The sequence below is a fragment of the Parasteatoda tepidariorum genome, chromosome 2, assembly GCF_982258835.1.
Source record: "Parasteatoda tepidariorum strain Cologne lab strain chromosome 2, Ptep-v5.0, whole genome shotgun sequence".
Lineage (NCBI taxonomy): Eukaryota > Metazoa > Arthropoda > Arachnida > Araneae > Theridiidae > Parasteatoda > Parasteatoda tepidariorum.
Window position 1 is genome coordinate 6,329,543 of NC_141756.1, and position 13,997 is coordinate 6,343,539.

Consider the following 13,997-nt stretch of genomic DNA (forward strand, 5'->3'; position numbering starts at 1 on the left):
ATTTTTATCAGGAATATCAAGACAACTATGAACCCAGCTTTACATATAAAAATATTGCCTGCATAGACATTTTTTAAACAAAAATAAATAGGACTAGTCATATAAAAAAATATTTATATTTAAAAATTATCATTTATGTAGGTAATTTTTTCAGAATCAATTTGGTCTCATCAAATATAATAAATTTTGTTTTCTTTTTCCTAGGTATCATCTTGGTTAAAATTTCAGTGGGTGCTTCATAGAGCCAAATCAGAACTATATGCATGTATGTAGGACTATCATTTTTGAGCTAATACTGAAAATTATATTTGAATTAAATAAAATAAAATAAATAGCTAAATATCCACACAAAAAACATGCAATTTAGCATTTAAATTTATTTAATTTAAACTGCATAACATTACAAAGCATAGAAAAAGTAACTTCTTAAGTTCTTCCAACAATTTATAATATCACAATTTTCAACTAAATTCAATTAAAATTGTTACACTACATAGCACATAATTGTATCAATTTCACTGGACATAAACATACAATCTGATTGTCAGTTAAAAAGCAAAGAATATATACAGTATGAATAGTAGAATATAATACTTAATATATACAGTAAAATTAGGAATCTTTTTCTTTTCATAAACATTAAGTTGAAAAAAGTAAAATAAATAATCACCAATTTTTTTTTTTTAAATTAATATTTATTACAGTTTTTAAGTTTAAAAAATTAAAATGTTACAAAAATAAGCAGTCTTCAGGAATAATTTTTTTTTTTTTTTTTTGCATTACTTTGAACTCTCATTTATAAAATTTTTGTGTAAATAGTTAGTTTTTAGACAAGATGAATTAAAAAAAATTTTCATATTATGTAATGAAGCACCACATATAACAATATATAAGTAAGAAATCTGAAAAAATATATACATTTTTACAAAACAAACTTCAACAAAAACAATGTTTTTAACTAAGCTATAAAAGTTTTTGTGAACATAGTTAAATACTGTTTAAATATTAATACTTAGCAGATTAAAGTACTAAAAAAATATGAAATAACCTGTTTTAAAAAATGTAAGTTATATTGGTAAAAATAACTACAATATATTTTCTTAGGTTTCAAGTAATTTGTAATAATTGAAACCGAGTGTATTTTTGTTATGTCATTAGACTGCATTAAAATTTATTAGATAAGTGATCTTTCTCAAGAATACTTAAACATTGCTAAGGAACAAAGAATACTAAAATTATAATTAATAATTAAAAAAGTAGAAAGTTAATTAATATACAAATTAAATGTAGCAAGTATTAGTATTAATAGCAAGTTAGTAAGTATCAATAGCAAAAGCCCACAATTTGGGTAGAATTGTATTCTATATGAAGAAAAATTCTCATTTTTAAAAAAAAATATATGGGTGATATCAATTGGCTAATATTTACAGGTTAAGATTTTAATTTAAAATTCATCAAAATTGCGATTTCTACAACAACAAAAAGCATTTTTACATAAAACAAGCACTCAAACAATATCACATCACATTAGTATTCAAAGAATCAGCAAGAGATTCTGAAATATTTTTTTTTTTTTTTTTGTGGGGAAAAGTTTTAATTTTTGTTTGTTTTTTTAAAGAAAAATTCAAATTTCATAACTTTTTTTTTACAATTCTACTTACATTTACTGGTTAGGTTAGTTGTTTTAGAATCTTTTTCAAATTTTAAAAAAATGCTGACAAATTAATAAGTGGCTTTTCTAGTTTAATCTAATTCAATACATGTCGAAAAAAGACAGTCAGGATTTTTTTTAGTTTAAACCATTAAAAAAAGACAGGGTAAAATAAAAAAAGCTGACTTTCATTGGGAAAAAAAAATTAAAAAACAGATATAATATGAAATAAGCATAATGCTGTTAACAAGTTACAGTGGTGCAGTTGGATATTAGAAATGATATGAAACTGCAGTTTTGAAACTTGTTAGTTTGAAGAAATTGATTTTAACTTCGGAAGTGTAAAGAATAATTTCTAACTAAATAACACCCACTTAGAAATTGAAATACATAAATTTGAGGTTGTTGACAATTACTTGGGTTCTGTAATCAATAACAGGAAAAATATTACAAAGGAGAATCACTCATAGAAAAACAAAAACTTTATTATATGAATCTTTTTTAAGATCAATTTTAGCATATGCTTGCAAAACCTGGACCATATCTTGTACAAATGAGGTCATGTTGGGTATCTTTTAGAGAAGGTCTTGTGAAATATTTTTGGAGGAATTCAAACTAAAATTTCAACTTCCAAAAATAATGTAGAAAGATAAACGAAATGTAGAAAGCTAAACGAAAATTGTAAGTAAAAATTTAAATGAGCAAATATTTTATTATGAATTTACTTTTAATGTTATAAATTGAAAAAATATATATATTTCGCTCTTCCCGTGCTTATTAAACATAATATTCTGTATCTTGTTTCAAACAAAAACTAAACAATACAAAAAACTATTTTGATGCAGTTTTAAGACACCTAATGCTTTATAATAATTTCATAGCAAATTTTAGCTTAGCAATATTTAGTACATTTTTTACTGAATAGTAATCACAATATTGAATTTAATGTCACAGATATTAATTGAGAATAATAAAATAAAAAATAACAAAAAGCCAACAAAATCAAGCCAGCTTTTTAATAAAAACCGGCCAGCCTGGACTTCTTCAAACAGAGGTCAGCTTTTTTGAACCCTGAAATTTTTCAAAATATTTCACATTAAAAAGTTCCCAAAATACTTGTGCACCCCCATCTGATATACACATCATGTTATAAATGATAAAGTTATACTTTTTTCACTTTATTACAAATTTTATATTACTTGTTTTCTTAAAAATATGTTTTAACAAAAATATTTATTTGAATACATATCACTTGTATCGTCGCTTCAAAGCAAAACCTAAAGCAGCACCAGCAACTAAAGTTCCAACAACAATGGCCGTAGCACCACCAAAAACAGCAGCAGCACCAACAAGAGCCATACCTTTAACTCCATCTATCAAAACAACAAATTGAAATTGCAATCAGAAATTTAAAAATAAGCATTTTCTTCAACTCTATAAAATCATTAGTCAGCCCTCTACATGTCGACTCCTGGGCAAAGTTGTAATAAAATTTCTCCTACTTTCCCATTTTGGTATGGGTTAATACAAGAAAGCCTACATCTTTCAGTTCGGAAAAAGTTGAAGAAAAGGCTCAGAGGGTTAAAGCCGTCGAGATAGATTATAATTTCTGCATACTAAGCAAAAATGGACTTATACTATTATTTATATCTGAAGAAAAGGAAAAAAAAAGAAAGAAATCGTAAAAGTAAATAGAGACAAATTTAATATTTTTTTCAAGTTAATTTTTTCATAAAACATCAGAACAGAGAGAATGATTATTTAGCAACTGAAAAAAAAATTATTGTTAAAATCAGTTTTATAATCTGATTCCTAATTTTTTCTTAAAAAGTGAAACAGGAAAATTCACACCAGTAATATTTTTCCTTATTATTCATGATTTTTTTTGGGGGGAGGGGAGGGAAGATAAATTTTCCGAGTATTGCTTTAAAATGAAAGTAATAATTTTTTTCCCATTAAACATCAAGTTTTAAATTATATATATATATATATACATATATTAGGCTTTGACACACTTAATAGCACAAAACAATTAATAAATAAACATATAACTATATTAGTTCATATGTGAAAAAATTAGTATTTGTCACAACATTGCAAAAAAATACTTAAATTACCCCATAATTTATACTTTATAATTAAAAAAAAAATGGTAATAATAAACAAGAAAATAAGACAACATTCAAAACATTAGGAAGTTAGACTTAAAGTTAGTTTTCAATAGATTTTTGTAATTCGGTAAGGGTAAGGAAAAAATTAAACAATTATAGAAAATCAATAGCAGTGGTGGCATTACTGTTAGAACAAGTCACCTCGGTAAACATATAATCAAAAAACTACTTTAAGTAGTAGATATATATTTAAAATGAGAAAACAATAAACATCTAACATGTGGTTTTTCTAAATAGAATTATTGAGCATATGAATATTACAGAATGATTCTAAATGTATTCTAATGTGATTCTTATGTATGATTCTAAAATCTACGATTTCTTAACTGATTCATACCAAATTTGGTATAAAAAACTTTGAAGACAAAACGGTCATTAGTGTCTACTTTAAAACTCCCTCTAATAACTGGTTCGTATGACACAACCCAAAGAGTTTAGTTTTTTGAAAAAATAAGGTAGATATTTTAAAATCAATCATTTTCCAGCTTACAGTTTTATTTAATCAAAAAGGAGTTTCATTGGGAGTTCATAGCATAATTTAATTATTCATCTCAAGTTTCTTTTGTTAGATTAGCATAAGTAGTTAGATAATCATGTTCATAGTTCATGTTCTTAGTTAGATGATCATGTTTATTTAAGGTAGACTGATTAAATACAATACATCAGTGAATAAGTTTTTGAAAGGTATAAGAAAACATGCATCTCTTTGTATATTTCTAAGCTTTTAAGAAGCTTAAAACGTTTTTTGTAAACGGGTTTGTCAATTAAGTAAAATCAATGGGTAAAATAATTGTGTATTAAGTCTGAGATATTGTGATAAATCTTAACTAACATGAAGATGAACGGATGAAGTTTAGGTTTGCAGAAACGCATCCGCACAACAATGATCGCTGCAGAATATTTTTCATCTCTAAGTTTCCATTTTACTTTTAAAAAGCAAACAAACAAATTCAAATTGCTAAGACTTCTTTGCTATTTGAATACACACTTAAATGTACAGAGATTTAAGCCATTTTTTTAGCATCATTGTTTAAAACTCATCTTAAACTGAAACTACCTATACTTTTTATGTATAAGTTTTGAAGACGTTATGTTTGAAAATTTTGCAATTTCTATGTTAGATTAGACTAAATTTTACAATAACCTCTTGTCTTACAGGTTCAAGCTGCAGCACAGACAATTCGGTGTTATGAATACAGTGCTGCAGATTAACTTAATAAATTCTGCTACCAGTGGCATAGTTAACTTTTCTTCTGGTAGTTTTGATAAATCTAACACTGAACAGTTCCCAATAAGAGCAATAAATAACAAACAAAAATAAAATCAAGTAATGCATTCAGTGCAGTGCTAAAAAATGTAATTGGTAATACTGTGATATTAATTCCTCAGAAATTATGTTAAAAATATTAGTGACATAAATAACAATTGAGAATTACAAAGTTGATGAATGGTAACTCTTGACTCTCAAGAATTAGTTCTGAGAAAATAAAACATTTGAAGTTAAAAGTAAAAATTTAATGCAAAAACTTAAGCATGTCTAAAAAGAAGTATGTGTAGTAATTTATCCTTTTGTTAACAAAAATTAATTGTTTTATAGATATAAATAATGGTATTACCTTTCTTCAATTGTTTATCAATATATGCTTTCAATTGCTCTGCTTGGACATTTGTCGATTCCACACTTAAGAAAGCATCGATATATTTCTTTGCCGTGCAATAATTCTGTTAAATGCATGAAAAATTTAATTCAAACAAAGAATTACATTTGAAAAAAAAAATGAATATAAGCATATTGGGTATAAGAAATTATGAAAAACAAAATAATTGATGAAGAAAAAAATTGCAATATTTTTTAACTTTTTTTAATGGGAGATTTTCAGTTTTCTACAAAATAGTTATAATTATTTTTACATGTGCAACAACCTGAAATAAGTAAAATCATTTTTACGAGTTTAAACTATATAAAACACTCATGGCATTTCCAGCATCCTATCTTTTGGAGAAAAATAAGGAATACGAATACAATCCTTTATAACATAAACAACTGCTGCTGGTTAGGGATACACATAAATCAAGTCAACCAAAATTATCAAAAATAAAAGCTATAATGTACAAAAATGAACTATACAATTTTTAATGCTTGAAGGATGCTTAATTTTTATAATTTTCCATTTACAATGATTAGAATAGATGTGAAGTTGATCAAAATAATATGAAATTCATCTCTCTCATACACAGCTTAGAATTATTTTTAAATTATCAAGGATAATGGTTATTTGATTCAGAAATAATAGCTCGGTTAACCACTAGGGAATATGTCAGTATCGGAAATAAGGTTAGTAAAATATGAAAGCTGAAAAATTAATACCTTTTGCTTGGTTTCTGCTACAGATAAGTAAAATAAGCTATCCCTTTTAAGTTCTTCTGAGCCTTCTTTAAATATTTCTAAAAAATTTTTTTCAATTAAAAGCAACCCACAACTAAAATTCACAAATTGTCATAAAATTTTTCCATTTTTACAAATCATATGACTTTAATTTTTTTAATTTTGAAGAAAACAAAACAAATAATACATAAAATAAAATGTTGCCTGCTTGATATCTGGCTTTATGCACTCAATATTCCTAAAATAAAAACTAAAATTTGTAGCAAGGTGCGTAGCAAAATCTTTTAACAAAAATAAGCACCTTTTAAGCACTCAAAAAATATTTTTAAGCACTATATACATTAACAAAATACAAAATAATTTTAAAAGACTTTACATGATCATGATAAAATAACTAGTTTCTGACAAAGAGCTCTTTTTTTAAATTATATTAGCTATTATAAAATGATTAAGAGACTTTTCAGTTCAATATCAGAGGGTGGAAAATGAAGACTGAAATTAAGAATATCTTGCAAGAGCAAGTATATCTTGAGAGCAAGAATCTCACCAAACCCAGCTTAGTAGACGCACATGCGGACTCACAAGCATTTCAACAAACATGTCAAACGATTAGTGCTTTCATACGCTACCTACCGACGGTACGTCGAAATAGATTGCGGTTGAATGAATTGTAAAAATGTTGAATAGTACAATGTGAAAAAGCACACTTTTGCATAATACATGGTAAAAACAGACACGGTTAAAAAAAATCTTCTTTTCAAAAATGGAAAATTAAGCCCTTTTTAAAAACACCCAATAAAAAAAGCACCTTTAAGGGAGTTGTAAAATTCATGTTCAAAAAATGATGAACAAAAAATAATTAATAAAAATTGCAAAATTATTTGGTAAAAATCTAAAAGCACCTTTTTTAATATGCAAGCTACTGCTTTGCCCATTTAAAAGATTGTTCATCTAAAGAAAGGGGTACCCTATATGATATCTTATTCATAAAAGACTGCCAGGGATTTTAAAAACTGATCATAATGAGACACAACTGCTCTGAAGTATTGGTCTGTAGTTTTACTGCAACATTGTCAAACATTGCAAGCATTCATGAAGACATATGATTGCTAGAAGATGAAATTATCTTTTCTCAATGAGTAGTTGTTTTATTTTAGAACTTAATTTTTTTCCTCTTGTGCATGGAAGATATTTAAAGAACTGTCATTTTTAAGCACAAAACATTTACAAAATTTAAAGAGAAAGAAATTTTTTTTATCTAACAATAAGATCAAAACGCATATTTACAATGGAATTAAGTGCGTTAAAAATTTATTACTTAAATGCGTGATTCGAGATATCTATTTAGAAATATCACATTACAAATTAATTCAACCTAATTACAGCCAATTTTTCTTCAAAGTTTATCCAAAGTCAAATCTGCGTAGATAAGTCTCTAAAAAATCTGTGTAAAAAAAAAAGTCATTATTGTGTGTAGGACTGGGCTATAAATCGATATATCGCGACATATCGATTTAACGCCTATATCGGCAAACCGATACAGCAACTTTCATTCCAAGCGATGCATCAGAAATCTGATTTAAGCGTCGAGTGAAGAAGACGATATAACGATATAGCGATACACGCAAGGACTTTCTCTTACGTTCCGATGCCAACTCGCGCTGTGGAAGACGATATTGTTTCGTTATGTTGAGACGGCCTTGACTGATGAGCGGTAGAATCAGAATCACTTTTGAGACCTTATATCGTTATATCACATGTTCGTTTTCGCAACTTCGCGATTTGAAATCGTTTCTTGTAGATTATTTTCAATGGGATTAACTTCGTGATCGCCGTCGTAACCTTGTTCTGAACGCAATCTATTATTGAAAAGAATTTATAAAGAAAAGTTTCTTCATTAATTAGGTAAGTTTTTTATTTATTTTCTGACAAAACTTTTTTTATATTTTTAAATGTGAAAATTATCGGAAATCTAATTTAAGGCATCCATAAGGAATTACAAAGTAAATAAATTTGTTAGGTTATTTTTTTACTTTCTTTTAATTTATTAAAAACCTTTCGGATAAAACTTCTAATAATTTAATGGGCTTCTATTACTGATTTTAAATTTATAAATCTTGAGTTGTTTTTATTTTTAGAAATAAAGTTAAAACAAAACTTATTTTTTGGACATAAGTCAATAAACTTTATTTGTTCAAAAGAATGTGAAAAGTTTGCGAATTTTATTCATTTCTTTTTTTTTTTTATCAATTACTACTTCGTTTTATTAGAGAGTAAAATCATTATTTTTTTTTAATTTTCGTTTTATATTATTAGTTAATTGGCTAAATATATTACCGAATATCACAATTCTTTTGTTTTTATTTTTAAGAATTTAATTAAGAAACTTTGCCTTACTTTGTTTTTCGTTCATAATTCGGTCATTATTTAATTTAATTGAATTATTTATATGAAATAATAATAAAAATAGTGTTTAAGAAGCATTTTTTTTTCTAAAATTTATTTAGCTCTTTGTTTTAAGCATACAAATAATTTTTTAACGAACTTATTTTTTAAATTTTGTTCCTATGCTGTTAGGTAAATATATTGATAAATTTCACTTTTATTTATTTTTTTATTTTTAAACTAAGAAATCTTTTGTTATTTGCGTGGTCATTTTTAGAAAATATAACAAAACTTGTCTTTACTTCTTCATTAAGAATTTGAACATTACGATCGAACTTAATAATTCTGTAATTATTTACGCATAATAGTACAAGCAAATATTGATTTGTTAAAAAAAGTTTCTTTTTTAAAAAAAAAATATTTTTAACACTTTGTTTTAAGTGTATAATGAATTTCTTAACAAACTTTTTTTTTAATTTTTTAAATTTTCTTTCAATAATTTCAGCTAGATATCTTTATAAAATTCCCTTTTTATTTTTAAACTGAGAAATCTTTCAGAGAACGAAAATTTTAAGAAATTATTACAAATCTTATGTTTACTTTTTAGTTTAAAATTCGAACATTTTTAATTTTAAACTTCGGCTTTTAGTCAATCTAACTTTTATTTTAATTAAAATATATTTTGAAATTTTAAAATCAGCTTTTGTTTAATAACAATATTTTTTTTCATTAAGGGTGTTTTAGGGGTTAACTTAAATTAAGACTGCTTATACCTTATAAACGATAAAGAAGTGCAAATATTTCATTCTGTATCTACACACATTTTTTCAATAAATATTTTAAGTAAGATTTGTACATCTTAGTCAATTTATTTAATATCTTTCTTAAGCAAAACATATATATTTTCAAATTTATAAATTGATTTAAATCAATATGCGTATGAAGTCTTGATAGAAATCTGACTTTCTGTGCTTTAAAGTAAATGAAATTCAAAAATACTATATCGCGATACATCGCTATATCACGATGCAAGACTGACGATATATCACGATTTATAATTTCTAATATCGCCCAGTCCTAATTGTGTGTGAATGAGAACTTAAGAAAGAAAAAAAGAGGGTGCTGGTAAGGGTGGAAAAAATGCTGCGTTAACAAGATTTTGCGTAAATAACAAAAATAAAATTTTAGATTAATGAAACCCTTAGAAATTTTTGTCGGAATATAAATTATTATTGCGCAGAAGAACCACAAGCCTGTTTATAATATGATATTATTTGAATACCAGAGCATATTTTACTAAAAATTGGAAAAACCATCAAATATATATAATTGATATAAAATAATTCAAGCTTTATGAAAGAAATACATGCAGAGATTTTATTAAAACTACATAATATTAGAACACAGACATTTTTATAAAATAAATTAAAGTGTTGGTCTAATAAAATTAATTATACCTTCAAAGAGAGCAGAAGCTTTTTTCAGGTCTGATATTTTTTTACTATGGGTTAAGCACCATGCATATTGGAATTTAACTTCAGGGTCAACATTATTGGTAGCCAATTGCGCTTCATAATTATTACGATGCTCCTAAAATGAATATATGTACATAAAACATTATGAAATTTGTTCACTACAGTAATAAAAAGAAAACAGAGAGAAATTAGGTAGGTAGGTAATTTATGTATGTCGCACTAGAGATGCACAATGAGCTATAGACGACGGTCTGGGAAACATCCCTGAGGATGATCCGAAGACATGCCATTGCAATTTTGATCCTCTGCAGAAGGAATGGCTCCCCTGTTTAACAAGGACCAATATCGCGCACCCTCGGTCCCTACGCAAGCTCATCAAGGTGGTCAGACCACCCGCTTTCTGACCACAGCCAGTGATGCTTGACTTTGGTGTTCTACTGGGAACTGTGACTTTATGATGAGTCCACTGGGGGACGAAAATTGAAGATAAACATCTGCATTTACTTTCCTACGAATTCGAACCTAATCGATTGAATGCAAAACAGATTTTTATACTTTTGTATTACGTTCTATGTTGCTAAAATTCAGCTTTTTCTAGCACTATGCTCTCTAAATGCACAGATACTTTAGAATTAAATTTCAAATGACCCATTAAAGAAATTTTTTAAATGGCACAGTGAAATTTATTTCTTAATAACTTCAAACAAAGTGCTATGAACATTAAATTTTAAGGGGTGGGATGAAATTGAAATACACAGAATAGTTATTTAAATTCAACATTTAGTGACAAAAAACAGAGTGTAAATTAATATTATTTATTAAAATAAAGAATATGTAATAGAATTAATCTTCATACCATAATTGTCATTAAAATGAAGACCAAAGAATAACAAAAAGTAAAAACACATGTTTATAAAAATAATTGTGGTGATTTTTTTTTCTGGCTAAAATAACAGGGAGGAAAGTATATCAAATAAAATTCCCTTTTAATTTACAAATTGAAAATGAAAGATTTTTGTTTTAACCAATTCATTAAGCCACTATAGTAACTGATTTTCACAACCACATAAATAAAAATTTAAAAAAAGGAAGTGCTATACTAGTGATTACTTCATTTTAGATAGCTTTGATAAATTATAACTGCAACATCGGACACAAAGCATCATGCTTTAATATTTCTATTATTTAAAAATTTTACTGGAAAGCAAGCTGAACTTCCAGAGAGTTAAGCATAATAAAAACAGAAAATAAATATATTGGTTATATAACAAACAACAGGAAAATTGCAACAAGAATTTGACTTGGTTTAAAACACTATATAACTTAATATTGATTATAACAAAAAAAATACATGGCTCAAAAACCTAAGTATATCTTTTATTTATAGATTTTAGTAGAAAACCAGTTTATTTTTTAGAAGGTCAAGATCAAAAAAATATTAACAGAAAATAAATAAATTTATCAGATGACTAACATTAAAAAATATGCAAATTATAATAATAATTTAATTTGTTTGTATAAATAATAAAGAAAGAACGAAAAATGAGCATATCTATGATTGATAAATATTGCCTGAAATGAAGTTTAAGGAACTAATAAACCATTAGAGATCAGATAATTAATAAATTTTACAGATAACTAACAATAAATTAACTTGTTACTACCAATAATTAACAAAGGACATAAATCTGCATTGATATAAAACTAAGCAAAGCTCTGTATCTATTATTTACAAATTTAAGAGTGAAAAAAAATTTATTTTTTGGAAGAAAATAACAGAAAATTATTAAATTTGCCAGATAACTAACTAACCAACAATAAATGAACCAGTAATTAACAAAAGAATTGGTATCTATAATTAACAAAGGAATTAAAAGTGCATTGATAAAAAATTATGCTGTCGTTGTAGTTCATTTACGTCACACTAGAGCTGCACAATGGGCTATTGGTGACGGTCTGGGAAACAACCCTTAGGATGATCCAAAGATATGCCATCACAATTTCGATCCCCCGCAGAGGAGATGGAACCCCCGCTTCGGCAGCCCGACGGCCTGCACATGAAGTCGAGCACTTTACGGTAGAACAGTTTAACGACGACCCATATCTCACACCCTCAGTCCCTACGCAGACTGATTCCAAATGGTCACCCATCGGCACACTGACTTCGGTAATCTGCTGGGATTTAAAAGTAAATAGAAATAAATTTAATAGTTTTTCAAGTTAATTTTTTCATAAAAAATTAGAACAAAAAAAAAGAGAACCTGAACCCTGACCTGACACCTGAGCATATCTATTATTTACAAATACTACCTGGAAAATATTGTTTGTTTTTTTTTTTATAAGAAAATAACAACAAAAGACATATTGACTGATCACTAAAAAAAGACTTAGTTGCACAAAGTACATAATTAAACACAAAATCCATTTATAACTTTTGATCTGGTGAACGGATTTTCACGCACTATATGCTATCTTAATGATTCGGAAGTCTAACCTTTGATAATTAGAGAAAGCGATATTTTAAATTGCGTATTTACTCACAAAATTGAAAAATTTTCACTAAATGAGCAAATTTGTTTTTTTTTTTTTTGTTTTTTTGCATGCATTTATTAATTAGCACATTTTACGTCGATCTCCAGATTACATGTTAGTACATGAAAATCTGAACATCGAAGGAAAACTTATTTGCGTGTTTTTATATTTTTATTTAGAGTACAAAATAAAAAAAAAACAAAGAAATAAAAGTTATTTTGATATTAAATAAGCAAATCTCTAAAACCTGAGTATCTTCATCAGAAACAGAGTAGTTGAGAAGTGTTTTCATATCATCTTCATCCAGAAACTCTAAATGAGTTACATCATTTGACATTTTTCTTCTTCTTTTATCTATTAATATGTTAAAAATTAATATTCCAATGTTAATCTTTCAAGCACTAGACTTCAGCTGGGATAAAAATTTATATTAATAAAGTATAGCTAATTATTATATTACTTTTCGTCACGCAATAGGTTTTGATTTGAAATCATACGATCAGCTTGTTTATTTATTATTACGTTTCCGTCTATCCAGTTTTGTTCGGTCACAACTCTAATTAAGTTCTAATAAGCAGATTTTAAGTGACGTCATCTAAAGAGCCATCACGCACTTCGGATAACAATCTAGAGAAAGGAATCTGATTGGTGAGTGCTTCGCTGGACGATACATTTCACCAATCAGGTTCTCATTCTTCCTGGAGGAGAGAGGAAGTGCGAGATTTGCATGCAAGGAGAATGACATTTAAAATACAGGCATCTAATGGGGGAGAGCCTTAGTTTAAATGTTTAATATGAGAAACTGTTTACGTTTTGGCTTACACAAAACTCGATTTACTTTACGTTCTGGTTTTACTAAACTCTGTTGGAAAAGCAATATGGTCCATTCCCCCTGGTATCGGAGCCACAGACGGTTCTTTGACACTAAAATGTGACAGGCAGGGACAAACTGCTCTCAGTGGCCATCTCAGAGCTATGTCCCTCTCGGATGGTTTTAGAATTTATGACGTATGCACCAGATGCTCCTTTGAACAGGCTTCCCCAACTCACAACTTGAAGTAACAGTGTGAGTCAACGTAATGTCTCTAAAAATGCTTGATCACCACCAACTCTGTTTAGTATTTAAAATTAATTAAAGTAATAAGCGAAAGAGTTACGTACTATGGGAGAACAATTATTACGATCTTCTTGGTACTTCATCAATGATCTTGATCTTCCTGAGGCTCTTTGGCTTCATGGACCTAGTCTAGCCCTGCTGACTTTTGGGATGGCAACAACAAAATTTTAAAGTAAACATTTTAGGATACCATGGTTATAAACTATCAAAAGAAGATATGCTTTCTATGGAGTCAGCATTGTTGTAACTGTTATTCAGTTTATACTATTACTTACAAATT

At 27.2% G+C, this 13,997-nt stretch overlaps 1 protein-coding gene across 1 annotated transcript; it reads right to left on the reverse strand.

Moving 5' to 3' along the window:
* Positions 1–362: 362 nt before the first annotated feature.
* On the reverse strand, positions 363–13,303 carry LOC107442222 (mitochondrial fission 1 protein). Its single transcript, XM_071177084.2, has 5 exons — positions 12,848–13,303; positions 10,051–10,183; positions 6,191–6,267; positions 5,439–5,544; positions 363–3,024 (listed from the first exon to the last, which is right to left on the reverse strand). Exons 1-5 carry the CDS (start codon positions 12,935–12,937, stop codon positions 2,900–2,902), a joined length of 531 nt encoding a protein of 176 aa, XP_071033185.1. The 5' UTR covers positions 12,938–13,303; the 3' UTR covers positions 363–2,899.
* Positions 13,304–13,997: the final 694 nt, after the last annotated feature.

Bases quoted from the DNA above. Each gene is read 5' to 3' on its own strand.
- LOC107442222 (XM_071177084.2), bottom strand. From the start codon at position 12,937: ATGTCAAATGATGTAACTCATTTAGAGTTTCTGGATGAAGATGATATG. The intron at 6,268-10,050 runs GTATAATTAATT...AAAATTTTTTAG, and splicing joins AGCTTCTGCTCTCTTTGAAG to AAATATTTAAAGAAGGCTCA. The intron at 5,545-6,190 runs GTATTAATTTTT...TGCATTTAACAG, and splicing joins TAGCAGAAACCAAGCAAAAG to AATTATTGCACGGCAAAGAA.